This window comes from Malaclemys terrapin, chromosome 1, assembly GCF_027887155.1.
Source record: "Malaclemys terrapin pileata isolate rMalTer1 chromosome 1, rMalTer1.hap1, whole genome shotgun sequence".
NCBI classification, from domain to species: domain Eukaryota; kingdom Metazoa; phylum Chordata; order Testudines; family Emydidae; genus Malaclemys; species Malaclemys terrapin.
The window spans coordinates 117,723,571-117,742,934 of record NC_071505.1 but is presented as its reverse complement, the minus strand read 5'-3'; the positions used below and the strand labels follow the sequence as shown (position 1 = coordinate 117,742,934).

Here is a 19,364-nt window from a genome sequence, read left to right as displayed (position 1 = left end):
AGCTCTGTGTAACTTTACTTTGCCCTGTAAATGTTTCAGAACAAATACCACTGTGGAGAGAGAGAACCCAGTTGCAAATAATATATTACTTAGCTTGTGAGTCAGCAAAATGCCACAAATAACAAAAACATTAAAGTCACACTACACGTCCAAATGAGATTTAAATTGCTTTTTACCCTAAATTAGGAGACTTATTCATGACAAGCTACTATGAAATCCATTTTTAAAAAACTAGCTGGATGTATCAGCTTTATTATTTGAAATGTCAGTGTTGTTCCTATTCCCATTAGAAGGTAGTTGGGAAAGGTCTTGAATTCTAGGTAGAATTTTAATCCTAAAAGCTTCAGTAGTATATCAGCGCTTCAGATTACTGACAAAATAACCAGCCTGAACCTGCAAAGACTTGAGCACATGCTTCATTTAATGCCACTGAAATTATTGACTATTCAATGTGTAAAGTTCAGCATATATGAAAGTCTTTTCTGGGTTGGAGATTAAATTATTAAGTACAAGCATAAATGTGACTTGTGATTATCATGTATTGTTCAAACATCCGAGTTCAAAAGATTACAGCAGTATAGAATTGTTATATTTTATTGAAAAGTAACACCTCTGGCACAGTATGCTTTGTTTTGAAGTACTAGTCCTCTTCTTTTCCTTGTAGCGTTTGAGAGAATGGATGTAACCGGATACTGCAGGGATCTAATCAGAATACTAGAGCAAGCGGATAAGATGAGTGAAAAACTCACTCCGCTGAAATTAATCGATGCCTGGCTGGGCAAAGGTGTGTCAAAGTTAAGAGTGGCTGATGTTGTTCCTCCAACACTCCCTCGTGATGAACTGGAGAGGATTATTGCCCATTTCATTCTGCAGCAGTATCTGAAGTATGTGTGACCATTCATTCTTTCTTTGAAATCTACTAATTACGGTAAAAGCTGTGTTATCCGGCACTTTACCAACCAGAGAGCCCTAGAAACCGGCATTTCTGATATCTCCCAATACAAATCTTCAATAGGGTTGCTAGGTGTCCGGTTGTCCCTGCTGCTCCATGCGCTGCCCCCGCCCCAAGTGCTGGCTCCGCAGCTCCCATTGGCTGGGAACCGTGGCCAGTGGGAGCTCTGGGGGCAGTGCCTGCGGGCAGAGGCAGTGCGCGGAGCTGCCTGGCTGCGCCCCTGTCTAGGATCTGAGAGACATGTCGCTGCTTGTGGGAAGCCACCGGAGGTGAACACCGCCCAGATCCGGCACCCTGAAACCCCTCCCGTGCCCTAACCAGCACCCGCATTCCCCCCACATGCTGGATAACAACACTTTTATCTCTGCAACAGTGCTGTTTTGGTATAATATCACAGTAGTGGATGTTTTAGCAATTCCTTCATTTCAGAAGCTGCTAATCTGGCTATAAAAAGTTTGCACAGAATATTATTTTTCTGTTTACTCTTGAAAAATCATCTCTCATTTTTAAGACAAAAGTTGAAAAATTAAAAAAAAAAAATAGAAATTTGACTTAAAGTAACACTTTTGCTTTTGTAGTTTTTTTTAAAAAAAGCAGCTTTTTATTTATTTATTTGGGGGAGGGGTAAATACTAAATTTTTTAATGATAGTCCCCAGTCCTGCAAGGCACAGGCAGAGGCAAACTGGCTGCTGTACTTGTGCAGCACCATATTGACTACAGTGAGATGGGCAAAGAAGGTTGCTTGTGCAGAACCTATTGCAGTATTAGGGGTTTACTGTGGCATGTGAGACTTAAAAAAACACAATGAAAATGACACTGCTATTCCATGTATGTGTGCTGCTTTCTTTTCAAAATAAGGTCCTCTGAATATATGGGACTGACATCCCATGATCCTAACTTTCTATCATGAACAAAAAATGACAAAAGATTTACACACTTGACCTTTATGAGCCTAAGTGGACAGGAAGGTTGACTGAGTCAAAACATTTTTTTTTTCTCGCTTAGTGTCCAGATATCATATTATTTGAACCCCACTAGACCAATGAGAAGTACTGAAAAGTCAGCAAAATGAAATAAGGTATTAAGTGCCCACTGTAAGAGCCAATCCTGCCAACTCCCATTTGAATTCACTGATTATTTGCTTGCATAGGTGCAACAGGATCAAGGAATTAGTGGGGCATCTGTTCATAACAGTTCCTACATGTCTCCACATTTCTCCCTTATATCTATTCTACCCACTCTACTCCTGTTTCCAGTTTTTTCCTCTGACTGTGGCTTAACTTTTGCAGAGAAGACTTCAGTTTCACAGCATTTGCTACAATATCCTACTTGAAAATAGGACCCAAAGCTGATCTGCTGAAAAATGAGGCACATGTTATCACCATGCAAGGGAGATCAAACAAAAAAAGTGTTGGCAAGGTATTTGTATGTGTATATATATTGACTACTTATATGATTATTTTTCCATTAGTATTCACCACAGCTGGTTATGATGTGCAAAATTAAGAATGTTTTCCTCAGTGTATTTCCCCCTCTACCTCATTAAATATGTTCTTTTGATCCTTTGGCAGTAGTGTCTTTCCAATTACACATCTTAAGATGCAAAATGTAGGAGGGTGAGGAGGAGGGGGAAAGAAGTTCAGTACAGATTAAAAAAAAAAAGAAAAAGTTCAGCAGTGTCATGTTCTCTTTACACTTCACCTGAGCGAATTTACTCATTCTCACTGTGTGTAATGCAATGGAATTAACATGAATGATGAATGCATTTAGAATCATATTTCAGCAAGAATATCATTCCAGGTAATATAAATATTAAACCACAAGACTTGGAATTGTCACTGTGAGGTGTCTCTTACCGCTGTCATAAGTTACGGATTCCACGTTAGGCATTATAGTGATGTTGATTTCTATTTGAAACCCTTTTGACAATAAGAAGTAGAAAGCTATGTAGCTATAGCAACATATTCTTTCCAGTTATACCTATACAAATCTTTAGCAATGCTATCAATTTTAGTTGAGGTAATAGGAATTAACAGCTTGTTATGTAACAAGAACTTGGACCAGTGTTTAGACTCATTTAAAAGAATTGTTGCTGTAGTCACTATTAAAAATAACTGAATCAGTCTGTAAATGCTATTTCAACTTGCCTCTCTATCCCCAATTAAAATACAGATTAACAAAAGAGTGGCACTTCCATTAAATTAGGGACCACTTACATTCTATAGCTATTTGGACATAAAGTTAAAACAGGTACAGATCCTGCCACATTTTGCTCATGTAAGAACTGTGCCATGTGAACAAGAGTTTATAGAATCGGACCCTTAATCAGCTCTAATGAGGCTGCAGTTGGATGCTCAACAGCCATGTTGGCTTTATCATTAGCAGGAATTGGTCATTTTAATGTGTGAAATAATTACTCTGACTAGTCTGAAAATCTCAAGTATTTACATACAGTAGCTTAATAGAATGTGGTGTTGCTACATCATATGTATTTGTCTTAGATGTTACTGCCTTTAAAGGGGTATTTCAGGTTCAGCTGCATCATTCTCCTGAATGTAGCAGGTACTGTGCAGCATAATACACTGTTAATGCTGCCCTGTGTGCATTACCTTTTGAAGAAATTTGGACATGCCACAGGAACATCTCACAGATGTTGTTGTAAAGGAGCAGAACAATGGCCACAAAAAGAACTCCTCTTTGCATCACCCTTAATAAAGCTTGATCTTTATAGTACGTTCTCAATATGTACTGAGGAAGGAGAAAGAGAGGCTTAGTCTTAATTGAGCTGTGTTTATGATCCACAGGTCAAATCTCCTCAGTCTTCTAATTCTGGAGGGATTGGTGGAAACGTACGAGAAGACATTTCTGAGACTGTCCAAAACTCTGCTGCAAAGAAGACAAAAGCACAGAATCGGCGCCATTGTGAGAACAAACCTAAAGCAAAGAAGCTTAAGCTTGAGGATGACGACGACTAGCTGGTAGTCCTGTACTGAATTTTACAATGCAAAATATATCTAGGATCCCATCGTTTCTGCTTCTCTATGAGAACTCGGTACAGAAGTATAATTTGTATTTTATTAATTGCTGCTTTTAAATGCAAAGGATTTGTGTGTTCATCAGAAAGGTTGGGCAAAAAACAAATAAATATATGCAATTTCTGAACATACAAGCAGACAAAAATCTGGCATCATGCAGTTAAGTAGACAATAGAGAAACAAAGGGTTATCCTCAAAATAATCCGTCCATATCTGATGTCTCCTGCAGATCATTTTCGTATATATTGCTTTTTTTCAACCCTCTTTATTTTACAAAGCACTGTCTGATAGTAAAATATACTATAGTAATGCACTTAAAACTCATATAAACGTAAAGCATCCTCATTATACCCTCTAGCTACACTGCTTCTAATGATGGGGAAAAGCAAACTAACCAGTATATATTCACATACACAACAACAAATATATTTATCACATTATCTCTTAAAAATTGGGGTCATATCTTCTTAAATTTCTCCTGCTTGTTGTTCAGATGGAAAAATTACTCTTTCAAGATCTGTTTAAATGTTAGAAAAGGGTATATTGGTTTAATGGTTGTATTTTCTAAGCATGTGAAAAAATTAAGTGCCCTACTCCTACTGAACTACTGAAAGTCAATGGGCGTTAGGCACCTAATTCCCTTGTGGGCTTTTCAAAAGCATGTTGTTTAAAACAAAAACAAATCAAAAAAACCCCCACTTCGTTGCTCTTGAGCATGTTTCTTTGGTTTAGTTCACGTTGTATTATTTGGAGTATGTACAAACAACAATTTCACTAATGAATCTGACCAAGAAAATAAGTCATTACCTTTAAACACAAACTATAGAACTAGTTCAACATACCTCAGCTTGGACCTCATCCTGCTCCCATTGAAGTCAATGGGAACCTTGCCATTCATTGAGGAATAATTAAGCCTAAAGTCTCACAGGAACACACATACTTCTGCTCCAATCTGTGCTGTGGTAGGATGTGGACAGTATTCTCTGATCTGTTGGCACATCAGTACTTCATGGAGGACATGGAGCAGCTATGGAAATTTGTTTTCCAGTACTCACACTGTTAAATCTTTTAGTCCTAGAATATGGCCTACATTAAATTTATCTCCTGCAGTATGGCCTCTCAATCCTAATTTTTTTAGCTTAACCACTTTGTCTCTGAGAAACGTACATAAATATTCATGTATGCACGCTTGTTATTTTTGTAGACAGCAAAGAGAGCACAAGTCACTGAACAATCCCTATTTGTAGAATACTGCTAATTATTGACAACAGCTTAGATGATATTGATAGCAAACAAGGCAGCTTTTGTTGGCTCATCTGTCAGAAACTAGGAAGTAAATCGGTGTTTCTAGCAGACAGAAAAGAACAAAATTTACTAACAAAGACCTTGGACAAGATCCTCAGGTGGTGCAAGTTGGCATAGCCTCACATGTCAAGGGAACAATCAATGTGGATTTACACTAGCTGAGGATCTGGTCCCTCACATTCAAATTTCTACAAGAGAACATAAAAAAACAGTTCCAATCAAGTTAAAAAATGATTTTAGGGAAAGTTTGAGATGGCACTCTAGCTGAATGTTATCATTTTTGTTTGCAGTGACACCCTGGAAGCTTGAAACTGACATGTTCCTTTGACTAACTTTATTTTATCTTAAATATGCATCCAAAGGTTTGATGATGTAAGGTTACCAACAGCCCTACAATAACAATCAGGATGATCAGGAAAGCTGTGTGCATTAGTCAATCTGAGAAAGGATTGTTACACATTAAGACAATTCTATCGGTCATTCCTAAATCCTGAACATACATGGCCTTGCCTATACTCATTAGAACTGTGCAAGTAAAAGCATCCTGCCATCAGGCAATATGCTATGTGGCCACTGCAGGTTTTGTAAAGTGACTTGTTAGGATTCATCCTTGCCTGTAACATTGCCTAAGGAAAAATGCCCCAAGATTTTTTTTTTCTTTGCATGCACATGCTTTAAAGTGTACGTATATTTTACATATGTATATTAGAGATGGACCCAAGCCCCTAGAACTTTGGTGAAGTTCAGATCTGGATCTGAAATTTGACACAAGCCCATGCCTAACATTTTTCTTATCCCATATAAACAGAGATTTTACATTTTACTAGTGAATTTTGTCCTGGTGGGCAATCTGCAGATCAGCTACTTAAAGTAATGCTGTTGACATGAAAAAATGCAGATCACTGAAATTTAGTAGACAAAATTTGCACAAATAGATGAATCCCTTTAATGGGGTGGCATAAGGAAACTTCAGGGGCTGCATTGTTGTGCTGGCTTATGTTTCTGGGAATGGTTGTCCATAGCAGGTTCATCCTTAATGTGCTAAGTGTTCTTTGTGGCGCTGAACTAGTTAGTCAAAGCTGTAATAATTACTGAAACCGAGATGATGCTGAAAAATGATCTATTAGATCACAGGGGAGGTTGGTGGTAGGACAACACCTGGTCTTGATAAATATTCTGAAAGTGTGGGGAATTTGGTAATTTCTGACATACAGCTAAAGTTTGTAGCTTTGGTATTTAACTTTTGACTATGATATGTACACTGGCCCTGGAATAGAATTTGGAAAGTGAGTTTAAATATTGTTACAAACAAAACTAATTTTGAATAGTTTTTGGCCTGTTTTGCTGGAAATACATTCAAAAACCGTTTCCAAATTCTGTTCCAAGTTAAGCATTGACCGGGCCTGAGGCTGAAGGTGTGGGAGATTTCATCGTAGAAGGGAATATATGAGTAGAAAATTAAGTGTTTTGAGAGATCCCCACCAAACCATTACTCTTGCTTTTTGCTATAAATCCATCCTGGTGGTTTTTCCACCTATAAGCTTGCAGAAAGTCTAGTGTTTAATTTTTTTAGTATTGTACATTAACAAATCACAGTGGATCAGAATTGAAGTGAGTATAGAGTAGGCGCCCAATTCTACATAGCATATGGCTTAAGACCTAAAAGCAGTACTGGTCCACCCTACTTTTGTTTTAACTTCAGGATAACTGCCAGGCTTTTATACTAGCAAGCTCAAATGTCAACAATTTTTAATCTCAAAGATAAGAGTACAAATGTTATGTTTTTTAATTAAATGTAGACAAATTTATGTAAGTGGCCTGTAAGCACCTGGTTGCACACTGACATTCTACCCGCACATGTGCACTTAAACAGGAAATATTTTCATAGAAGTGATTGTACTGACTTTTTGCACTTTGTTACAGAACTGGGCATTGTATTTCTTTGGAAGCTCACTATTTTGCTTCAAAATGTTGTGTCTTGAAACCATTGCTGTACTTGGTTTTATTTTGTGTATCTGAATAGTATATTTTAACTATATGTGCTTGATATATAAAAACAATAGCTACAGTAATGGAAAACGGATTTAAGATGTTGTCTTGTTCCCCTTCCTCCTCCCTGGCATCTGCCTCACTTCTTCTGTGCCATTATCTCTAACTTGCAAATGGTATCTGACTTGTTGTTGTTTTTAACATGTAGGAGTCTCACAGAATGCTTTGTTTAAATCGGCTAAGCAGGAAACTATCATTCCCATCAGTTCCCTTCCCACTGACCATCTCTGATGGATGTCATCCCATTCCCCTGGTTCATAGTGGGAGGAAGCAGCAACTCTATAGAAGAACCTGACCCAGCAAATAATCTTGCTCTCAAGGAGTGGTGGCTGCATGGTAAATTTGGAGTAGCAGGGAAGTTGAATGCAGGGGTGTTATGGGTAAAGCTCATGCTGTGCATGAACAGGTTGTGAGTGGTAGATATTGCAACCAGATCAGGTAGTGCAGAACCTGTGGGCAAGCAGCAGAGAGTGGGCAGGAAGCAACTGCAGAGGAGCCTCAATAATACACTCCACTAACAGATCCTGGCCTTAAAACCTGAAAGCTCCTATTTGCCTCTAGCAGAGATTGGACTAGAAAGGCACCCAGGTACTAGACCTGAGGAACCCTAACACCCACCGCCCTCCCCTCACCAAGCCCAACTACAGGGTTACCATATTTTGAGTGTCCAAAAAGAGGACACTCCACAGGGCCCCAGGCCCGCCCATGCCCCCTCCCCTGCTTCCCGTGAACATTTGATTTGCGGGAAGCCTGAAGCAGGCAGCAGGTAAGCTGGGGGGAGGAGGCACGGCCCAGTCTGCCCCCCCCCCCCCCCCCCACCGTGCGGCTCCCTCCGGTGGCCGGCCCCAGCCTGCCTCGGCTCGGGCCCTGGGGTGCTGGCCCAGGGCCGGCCCCCTGCCCAGCACCCCCAGCCCAGCTGCCCCGGCCCCGCACTGCCAAGCCTGGCCCCGCACCCCCAGCCCAGCACCGCCCGGCCCAGGACTGCCCGCCCCGCCGGGCCAGCCCCCGGCCCAGCACCGCCAGCCCTGGCCCAGCACCTACCTATTTTCCCGGACATGTTCGGCTTTTTGGGATTTCCCCCCGGACGGGGATTTGAGGCCCAAAAAGCTGGACATGTCCGGGAAAATCCAGACGTATGGTAACCCTACCCAACTAGGAACCACTGTAGTTCCACCTTAAATTGCAACTGTCTAAGCCACTGTAGCTAGAGTATTTGCAACCTTCCTTTAGTTAAATGCCCCTTCCTTTAGCCGTGTGTATGAGGAGTTGTTGGGACCCATTTGGTCTAAGTGCCTAGAATTTGAAGTGCCTTCAGTGCTTGGCACAGGTGTGGTACACTTGGTGTGCTACTAGGTACCTTAGAAGTTTGGTGTACCACAGCAGGAGCAGCTATGGTACACCAAATAATTGTGCTATTTCTTATGTCAGATATCCTTACTTGCAGCTACTTTTTAAACACACAAACTGTTAATTAGGAAAATTTTGGCATGGAGGGCTTTAAAAAAGCACTAACAAATGGATATTTAGCTGTTATGAGAAATTTTGCTGCATTTTTTATAAATTTATAAAATTAGCATTTAGCAAAGTCTTTTGGCCAACTTCATGAAAATAATTATGAAGGCTAGAAATGTGTGCAAGCCTCTCAGCAAAATCTCAAAAAATGTTTAGCTATCTTTTATCCTATGAAAGAAAACAGCTAATATTTGACATTGGGCTAGAGTTTTCTATGACTGAGGTCAAACACGCACAATTCTACCAGTAGTGTTTGGATAAATTCTGCAAGTTTTATTATGAGACACTTCTTGACGTTACTGCATTTTTCCAGGATAAGGTTGGCAGGGCTGGGCCTGATCAGGGCTGTGATTGGGCTGTAGTGGTATATCAGTCCCTCTTTCATGCTACAGCATTGTTCTCCACAAGATTCCATTTGTAAGATTCTGGTGTGGTTGCTGAGTACGTTTGGGTCACTTTTTCAGAGCTAGCTGTTGCACTGATGTTTGTTCATAGAATCTGAATCAATAGCTCAGAGGTGTGAACTAATTCATTTTAATAGATGTTAATCACATGCTTAATGATAATACTCTAAATGTTTACATTTAATTGATCATTCAGTGATGAGAGGAAAAATCAAATTATAAAGATCTGCATAATCTCTTGGGAACAACAGCTTTTTTAGCCATACTAAATGAGTAGGTGGGAGATAGTACCACCACTTTCCTCCCCAAACGTTAAGAGCTCTAGCAGGTCTGAACTCACAAAGAACCAACCTAGCATGTCACACAAACCACAACCAGGGGCAGCTAACCCTGTGAAGCCCAGTAGATCTAAAGGGCTTCATATATTCAGCCCCCACAAAAGGTAACTATATTCTGAACATCTGCTGTCTCCTGTTAATGGTACTTGTGTGGGCACAGTTTAGAATATCACTATCTTCTCCTGCCACACATACTTTTACCTCTGGGCCTCATCCTTCAAACACTGAAGTCAGAGTTTTTTTTAAAATAATTGCTGCACAGAAACAGTAGGCAGGTAACAGATCATACCAGAATGCTGGAGCATGCTTTGGGGCATTACATGATGGCTATGAAAAAAAGCTACTTTTCAATGTGTGGTTTTGATCACCTTAACTATCCTTTGCTCCCTTACCAAACCTTCATATGTGTCTATAGTAACAGTCCATACAACCAAAGAAAATCTTCAAATAATGATTTTTTTTAAAAACTAAACTCACCTTTCTCTTCTCTTGTCTTCTGTGGTACAACCTCCCTCCCCTCCACCAAAAGAATTTTTTATAGCTGAATTTAATAAGCAAGTGACTTCACATGCTTAGATGTAGATTTAATAGGAGCAGACATGATGCACGATTCCTCACACAGCTCTGACAAATCACCTACATAAATATGCATTTGTCAAGATTTTTAAAAAAATAGGTACCTACAACAAAGCTATATTTAGGTACCTATAAGGTTAGTGTGCTCAAATTTTCAAAACTCTTACATGCTGTATTTATCTAACAGCTTTTCCAGTTGGTTAAAACTACATTTATCTTCTGCTGCTTTGGCTAGGGCCGGGGCCACGAAGGGCGGTCACACCTGATGTTTGTAGGTTAGTGCTTCATGATAAATAACCTTTTCTGTGAGGAGCTTGGATTAAGTTTCATCCTTCTCTCATACAGTCATGCTTTCCACACACACCCCTTTCTCTGAACAGCAGGTGTCAGTGATGGAGCATCTGTAATAATGCTGAACTTCCTTGTTTCAATATTTTTGGCTCCAAGCCCTAGTATAGTTTTGGGAAAAAATGTAAGTCTAACTAATTTTCCATTTAAGACCATTTTTTTCAGATATATTCAGATACCAAAATAGTTTTTATGCAGTACAAAACTTTGTTTTGATTCATCTATTGTTTCTTGTAGTAATTTCAATGTCTTAAGACTAAAGCTTAAAATTTCATACAGGATTAACCACCACTTAAATGAAAGCTTCCCTTTAAGTGGAATTAATTCACTCCTGCTCATTTACGAATGGCAATGAGTACTACATAACTCGGCTAAAGAGATTTTTTTTTTTTTTAGAAGAAGTTGCAATGAAAATGGCTATCCTGACTTAGTGGCGTGCACTGTACTGTCAATTTTAAAAAGAAAAAAATTGCTTTGGAAATGAACTTATTTTATATTAAAATATCTCATTGCTGTAGCTTGCACTGTAGAATACAGGGAAGATATTTAGGAATAGCTTTAAAGTTCTTGGCTCTTTTGAGCACTTATTTTCCAGGTTAACAGATATTGAAAGCTAGCTATGCTTGAGATTTGAGTTGGTTTGCACCCTTGCATCACCATTTAGAACATGCTGCTTGTATAACTTCCAACATACGATGTGCTAGATTGTTATAGTAAATTTATTTTAATAGCAGAAATAAAAACATGTAATTATTTTGCAGCTCAAAATTAAATATTCCATTGGCAATTGCCACAATACAAATTTTAGGCTTTAATACCTCCAAACTCCCCCCCTGGAAACAAAGTGCAAATAAGTCTGAGGGAGAAAAAACGTCTTAGCAAAAACAAGCCTGCTTTAAAAGTGTCTTTCTTAAATGACAGTGTCAGTTACCTGGGAAGAACCTGCGCACACATTTGGACACAAGGGGCCACAAAGAACTTAATGCGTGCCCTGGACTTCCTCTTTGGGAATGGGCCAATGAAAATTTGTATAATGCCCAAACTGACATGATGTGGCAGTTACCAAGAGTAAGGCTCCTCCAGGGGATCCTTTTACTGCAAGTCTTCCTGCAGGTGAGGTTGAAAATGCAGTGTGACTGCTACCTCTTTCTTTAAATGCCTTTGTGCTCTACCTGCCCAAAGTTGCTATCTGACACTTCTAGGACAAGCCAGCGCAGTACTCCCAAAACACTGGATTTGCTAGGTTAAGCATGACAAGGAAGGAAAAGCCAGTTGTCAAACAATATATAATTCCAATCGGGTTGCCACAGTCCAAGGTTTTCAAGTACTATATTACTAAAATGTGGAAAAATTCTTGTTTTAAAAAAAACACCACCACCCAATGTGATTTACAGTAGACATATATACACTTTGCCCTGATATGCTGAAGAATTTTGTTTTTTTTTGTGCTACTCCATTTCAGCACATATCTCCCAACTGCCTCTCACTGTCTGGCAGCACCAGCACAATATTTTCACTCCAGAATTGTAATTACACTTGGTTACTTGATTTCTGTAAATTCTGAGTAAACTGTTATATAAACCACAGCACTGGAAGTTCAAACTCTAAATAAGATAACGGAGAGCAGTGTTTTTGTTTCAGTCAAAATAATCCTCTATGTCAACATTTGGATTTAGGAGATCTTCTCCATATGCTGAAAGATCCATCTGATTTAAAATCAAGTTTTCAAAGGTTTCTTCTAAGTCTGTTTCACCAATCAATACAGCTCCCATCATTCGTCCATTCTGCATCACCACTTTGATGTATTCTTGCCCTTTGGTACACCTCAACATTAGTTCATGATCCAAATCCAAACCCTGAGCATTGTACTTTCCCAAAAGCACCACCTAGAGATGGGGAGAAAAATTAAGATATTACAAGAGGAACACAATGATTTGGAATCTTCTCTTTGCTGCAAATGCTGTAAACTTCAAAAGGGTTGATGTTAATGGGAAATTCTACTCCCAGCCATGTACAAACAATTCTCACTTGCTTATAGGCAGCATGATCTAGAGCAGAGAACTAGGCGTCAAGAGACATGGGTTCTATTCCTCACTCTGCCACCACATCACTATATCACCTTGGGGCAGTCTGCTATCACCCTGTGATTTAATTTCCTTCTCCATAAGAGCAATAAATTACTTACCTTTAAAAAGCACTTTGACATTTGACCCACTGGGAACTGCACTGTGTCTATTTGATAGTAGGATGATTTCACAGACATTACAAAACGGGATTATGAACCAGATGGCAAAAGATATATTTAATCACCTGTAGAAAACTGAATTTGCATCTCTCTTAGATCTCAGATTAAACTAGTTTGGTGATCTAAATCTCATCTCCGTGGCTATTTTTACATGACATAAAGACCATCATTTTGGCACAGAAGTCGTAGTGACAATTTACTTTAAAAAGTTGTCATTGGAACATGACTAATTTCAAGAGTTGGGGTTAAGAGTGATCATCCATTGAGATGCACAGCATTTAATGAACCACCATCATGTTGAGTTTGCAGTCAATATAACCACGGAATGCACTATAAGGATAGAGCTAGCAATGTGTGTCAAAGATGGAGGATAAGTTCGTTGAGATAAACTGACTTGTGTTTGTAGGCCCTCTATTCAGTTCTAGTGTTTAGCCTTCATGGTTAGCATCAATAAAAAACAATGAATGAAACATTAACAGAATCTTATATACAGTACACAATCAGTGTCTTTGTCAATATTAGCCAACTAAGAAATCATTTGTTTGAGTGACATGATGGTTGGTTTGATCAAATCAACAGATGCCAATACCAAATAATGAGTGCTTTTAAACTAACTGTGTAAGAATTAGTTTACTTACCTTATAATTGAAAAATTTTGTAACATGAGCAAAGAGTTCAAAACTGAAGTCCATGTCAATAGATTCCCCTAAAAAATCTGCTACAATGCACTTTGCTGCATACCATCCCATCTGCCTAGCCTGGGTCCAAAGCCTCATCTAAAAAATACAAGGTTAACAGACATGCTATGTGTAATGAACATATCAGTTCACATATCATATATACTTAGTAACCTCACCCACCTAGAGATGAGGAGTGACTTGGTCTTCAGAAACAAACTATAGGTGCATTGATATCAGGTCGAATCATCACACTATTGAGATATACTGCTTGAATAAACCTCATATGTACATACATTAGATGTACAAACATAATATGCTATTTAGCCTTTGGATTAGAATGCATATAAATGTATTCACCTGCTGCCACATCTGACTAGGTTCCCACGATGCAGTGCAGATATCCCCTGCTGCATAGATATCTGCTACTGAAGAGTGCATATGTTTATCCACTTTCAGACCGCCATCTTCACCTAGAGCAAACTAAATATTTGTATGGATCAGTGCTGAAGAAAAAAACAACCTAGCAAAAGCCATTTAATTGGAATGCTCCAGGAGATTTAAATTCATCCTGGTTAACTGCCTATCTCATTTACATAGTATTTGTCTTAAAGCTGTCCATCATGCCACATGTCTCTGCCATATTCAGCAACTCCATTCAACCAAAACGTGCAATTTTAAAATCACATTTATGTCTCTTATCCAAAAGGGCAGTTCCCTGGCTACCACTGGGCAATGCAGGCTAAGGTTATTAGTAGGGCTGTCAAGCGATTAAAAAGATTAATCACGCTGTTAAACAATAGAATACCATTTTAAATATTTTTGGATGTTTACTACATTTTCAAATATATTAATTTCAATTACAACACAGAATACAAAGTGTACAGTGATCACTTCATATTTATTTTTGATTAAATATTTGCACTGTAAAAAAATTAAAAAATTGTATTTTTCAATTCACCTCATACAAGTACTGTAGTGCAATCTCTTTATCATGAAAGTTGAACTTACAAATGTAGAATTATGTAAAAAAAAAAAAAACCCTGCATTTGAAAATAAAAATGTAAAACTTTAGAGCCTACAAGTCCACTCAGTTCTACTTCTCGGTCAGCCAATTACTCAGACAAACAATGCTGCCTGCTCCTTGTTTATAATGTCGCACTGTTGTAGCTGGCGTTGCAAGATATTTATGTACCAGATGTGCTAAAGATTCATATGTCCCTTCATGCTTCAACCGCAGTTCCATAAGACATGCTTCCACGCTGCTGATGGGTTCTGCTTGGTAACGATCCAAAGCAGTGCGGACTGAGGCACGTTCACTTTCATCATCAGAGTTCGATGTCACCAGCAGTAGGCTGATTTTCTTTTTTGGTGGTTTGGGTTCTGTAGTTTCCGCATCGGAGTGTTGCTCTTTTAAGACTTCTAAAAGCATGCTCCACACCTCATCCCTCTCAGATTTTGGAAGGCACTTCAGATTCTTAAACCTTGGGTCGAGTGCTGTAGCTATTTTTAGAAATCTCACATTGGTACCTTCTTTGCGTTTTGTCAAAAGTGCTGTGGAAGTGTTCTTAAAACGAACATATCCTGGGTCATCATCCGAGACTGCTCTAACATGAAATATACGCAGAATGCGGTTAAAACAGAGCAGGAGACACACAATTCTCCGTCTCAAGGAGTACAGTCACAAATTTAATTGATGCATTATTTTTTTAACAAGCATCATCAGCATGTCCTCTGGAATGGTGGCCGAAGCATGAAGGGGCATACGAACGTTTAGCATATCTAGCATGTAAATATCTTGCAAGCCAGCTACAAAAGTGCCACATGAATGCTTGTTCTCACTTTCAGGTGACACTGTAAATAAGAAGCAGGCAGCAGTATCTCCCATCAATGTAAACAAACTTGTTTGTCTTAGCGATTGGAAGAATAAGTAGGACTGAGTGAACTTGTAGGCGCTAAAGTTTTACACTATTTTGTTTTTGAATGCAGTTATGTAACGAAAAAAATCTACATTTGTAAGTTATAATTTCACGATAAGGAGATTGCACTTCAGTACTTGTATGAGGTGAATTGAAAGATACTATTTCTTTTGTTTATAATTTTTACAGTGTATATATTTGTAATAAAAAATAATATAACGTGAGTACTGTGCACTTCGTATTCTGTGTTGTAACTGAAATCAATATTGAAAATGTAGAAAAACATCAAAAATATTTAATACATTTCAATTGGTATTCTATTGTTAAGTGCAATTAATCGCTATTATTTTGAGTTAATCGCATGAGTTAACTGTGATTAATTGACAGCCCTAGTTATTAGCCAAATTTGTGACCTTTAACCATGCTTCTAATAGGACTACTTATAACTGTCAGGAAAAGAAACCATCACCACAAAGCAGCTTGTATAATTAAAACTGTCTTGTTAAAACAGAAAACTCATTCATTTTAATTGAAGAAAATAGGTTCCCGGAGGTACGCCACATTAAAGCAGCTTTTCCAACTATCTATGTATGTCCTGGTTAAATATCTTTGGCTGAGCTAATAAAACACTTCTCCATATTATATTCAAGAGCTACATTTAATTTCTCAATACCACTCAATGTTATCCTTCAAACATAAAAAAACACTCAAAATGGCAAAAATAAATTAGTTAAAAAATGTGGTGTGGTTTCTTCTTTTAGAGGCTGCTTATTCTTTTCCTACCCTGTACTTTGTCAGCCTTTATTCCTGAATACAGCAATACTATTCTGCTGCAAATCTCATTTATTTTATTTAGTTTATTTATAGCAGCATCCCATTTGGATATAATGGACTAAATTAATCCCTTCTGTAAATTTACCAACTAAATTAATCTGGCCCAATATCAAAAAGTGATGCTATTAGCTATGGCAGCTCCCTTTTTTACAGCTTCACCAAGATCAAACATGTTCAGCATGCTGCTTCCCACCTTTTCAGACATACAAAGAAGTGCTATCACACCACCCCCACCCACAAACTACTTCCCTGGCTCCCCATTCATTTCAGAATCCAGTTCAAATTGTTGACCATGTGTTCCAGCCTTCCTCAAGCTCTTTTCTTTCTACTTCCCTGCCACCTCCTTTTGCTTGATCAGCAGCAGACATCTTGCCCCTTTTCCCCAAATCACCCAGTGGCAGTTTCTCACACAGAAAGGCTCCATATTATTTAGGGATTTATAGGTCAAAATCAACACCTCAAATTCAATCTAAAACAGGCAATCAGTACAGACTACAGATGTAATGAACTCTGTTTGAATATCTGTTTAATAAGCGGCTGGGCATATTCAGTGTTAACTTAATTTTCATAGTGGTTTTAAATTGTAGTCCCACAGAGAGCACATTAATATGTGCTGTTCATATTCACATAAAAACTATTAGAACACAGTTTAAAACTGAGATCAGTGCTGTGTTTTACAAGTGATCTGCACATATTTTTCTTTTAAAGTGAGCTAACTCCAAAATCCAGATGTAGCATTGGTAAGACGGTCATTGGTACTTTTATGATTCTAAACTTATTTTAACTTAAGATCGCCTGAAGTGGAAGTCAGCCAGATTACACTCCATTGTAACACATCAGCATACATTAATTCCTTGGTGTTACAGAAAGCATAGAACCCTAAGGGAGCATAAAATGTTGTTTTTAGTACATGGTGTAGCTTTGCAAGGGTTTTTTTTTTTTTTTTTTTTTTTTTAATTTACTGATATCCCATAGGGATGTAACAAAGAAGTACGAATGACTTCACAAGCGAGTCAACATGTAGCAGTAAATCACAATTTACATTTCATACCTTAGTGCTGAACACTAGGTAAGAAACTAAGATGTTTTTGTAATATCAGCTGTATGTTTTGCTTAGTGACCCGTGTTTTACCAACACCGTAAACTACAAAAAAACAACAACACTCTTAACATAGATATAAGTATGGGAAGCAGCATGATCTCATGGTGTCAACATGTAACTGTGAGCTAGGAATTCTCAAATTTTAATTCCAGCTTTGATATTGATTTGGTCCAATTGAAGGGGCCCATAACTCTACAGAAATTCATTTTTTAATATGTTAGGAATTTCTAGAGTACTCAATTTCATAGCATACACCTCATTTTAAATTTGTTTACAACATGCAAAATCCTTACCTTTCAACATTTTATCTTAGGAAATGTAACATAAAATAGCTACCAAAGTATATTTCCTTTTGTTTTAAAAAGAAGTCAGTAGTTATATTTAATAATGACCCTTACATTATTACCATCAAGAAATGGCTTAACATTTGGCACAACTCCAGTTGCACTGACAATGAAATCACAGCCATATATCTTCCCATTGGTTAATTCCATATATACAGGCCACAGCTCTGAAAAAGTGAAAATTCTAACCTGAGAACACAATCACTGCATGTTATTATTTTAATAAGGCATGAAATACACAAGGATTAAGTTACTTGCGAACACCCTACCTTATTATTTGAAGCAAAAATAATTCTCACAATTTGCCCACCACTTTTCTTATTTTAATCATAGGCCTAGGAGCCTAGACACCAAAGATCAAATCCTTGTTCTGACATTAATTCCTTTTTGGATTTACTCTGCCTCAGTTTCCCCATTTGGAAAATAGGAATACTACTACTACTCACCACTGCTCCCACCTTACTGGGGTATTATGTGGATTATATTGTGTTTGTAAAGTACTATGAAGATATAAAGTCTTATATAAATGCTAAGTATTATTATTAAATCTATACATGTAATACCCAGAAAATGCTTTACTGAATTAATGCACTAACATTTTAAGATTATTACATTTTAAGAGACCAACAGGTGTAGAGGAGCACAAGTTCAGACAGAGACATCAGTTAGGGAGGATTTATTAAAGGGAATACTCTATATCCTAGTAAAAAAGGAGAGGATAGAAGTTGATAAAGTACAGGTAGGAACTGAAGAGAAACAGTCAAATGGAAAAGAATCCCTTTTAATTACATCATATGAAGGCAGACAATTTAATATTGAAAAATTTTATAAGTGCTTGTATACAAATGCTAGAGGTCTAAATACTAAGATGGGTGAACTTAAGTGCCTCATATTAAATTAGGATATTGATATAAAAGGCATCACAAAAACTTGGAGAAACAATGGTAATCAATGGGACATGGTAATACCAGGATACAAACTATATAGGAACAACAGAGTAGATCGTGCTAGTGCAGGAAGGGCACTAAATGTGAAAGAAAGCATAGAGTCAAATATAGTAAAAATCTTAAATTAATCAAACTGTACCATATAATCTCTATGGATAAAAATTCCATGCTCGAAAAATAAGAGTTTAGCACTAGGAATATACTATTGACCACCTGACTGGTATGGTGACAGTCATTGTGAAATGCTCAGGGAGATTAGAGGGGCTACGAGAACAGAAAACCCAATAACAATGGAGGATTTCAACTCTCCCCAGGTTGACTGGGAACATGTGACCTCAGGACAGGGTACAGAGATAACATTTTTAGACACCATTAATGACTGCTTCTTGGAGCAGCTAGTCCTGGAACCCACAAAGGGAGAGGCAGTACTTGACTCTGTCCTAAGTGGAGCACAGGATCTGGTCCAAAAGGTGAATATAGCTGAACCACGTGTTGTTAAAACCATCATGTAATTAAATTTAACATCCTTCTAGAGGGGAAAATACCAAAGAAATCCACCACAATAGCATTTAACTTCACAAAGGGGAACTACCCAAAACCAAGGAAGTTAATTGAATGGAAATTAGACGGAACAGTGACAAGAGCGAAAGACCTGCAAGCTGCATTGAAACGATTTTAAAATACCGGAATAGAGACTCAAAATAAATATATACCCCAAATTAAAAAAAAAAACAACAGTAAGAGGGGGAAAAAATGCTACAATGGCTAAACAACAG

General features: G+C 38.0%; 2 protein-coding genes across 3 annotated transcripts in view; one reads left to right on the top strand and one right to left on the bottom strand.

The window, feature by feature from the left end:
* RECQL (RecQ like helicase) overlaps window positions 1-7,376 on the top strand; it is a 33,381-nt gene extending 26,005 nt beyond the window's left edge. For both annotated transcript variants that reach the window (XM_054036471.1, XM_054036478.1), the window contains exons 13-15: window positions 665-884; window positions 2,243-2,372; window positions 3,758-7,376. In XM_054036471.1, coding sequence (XP_053892446.1) covers window positions 665-884; window positions 2,243-2,372; window positions 3,758-3,928 — 521 coding nt within the window. In that variant the 3' untranslated portion in view covers window positions 3,929-7,376. The remainder of the gene's footprint in view (window positions 1-664; window positions 885-2,242; window positions 2,373-3,757) is intronic.
* Window positions 7,377-12,018: 4,642 nt separating this feature from the next.
* The window catches only part of PYROXD1 (pyridine nucleotide-disulphide oxidoreductase domain 1), a 32,920-nt gene continuing 25,574 nt past the window's right edge, over window positions 12,019-19,364 (bottom strand). Inside the window, exons 9-12 of the mRNA XM_054036457.1 lie at window positions 17,696-17,808; window positions 13,803-13,925; window positions 13,404-13,541; window positions 12,019-12,406 (exon numbers count right to left, since the gene is read on the bottom strand). Coding sequence (XP_053892432.1) covers window positions 12,158-12,406; window positions 13,404-13,541; window positions 13,803-13,925; window positions 17,696-17,808 — 623 coding nt within the window. The 3' untranslated portion in view covers window positions 12,019-12,157. The remainder of the gene's footprint in view (window positions 12,407-13,403; window positions 13,542-13,802; window positions 13,926-17,695; window positions 17,809-19,364) is intronic.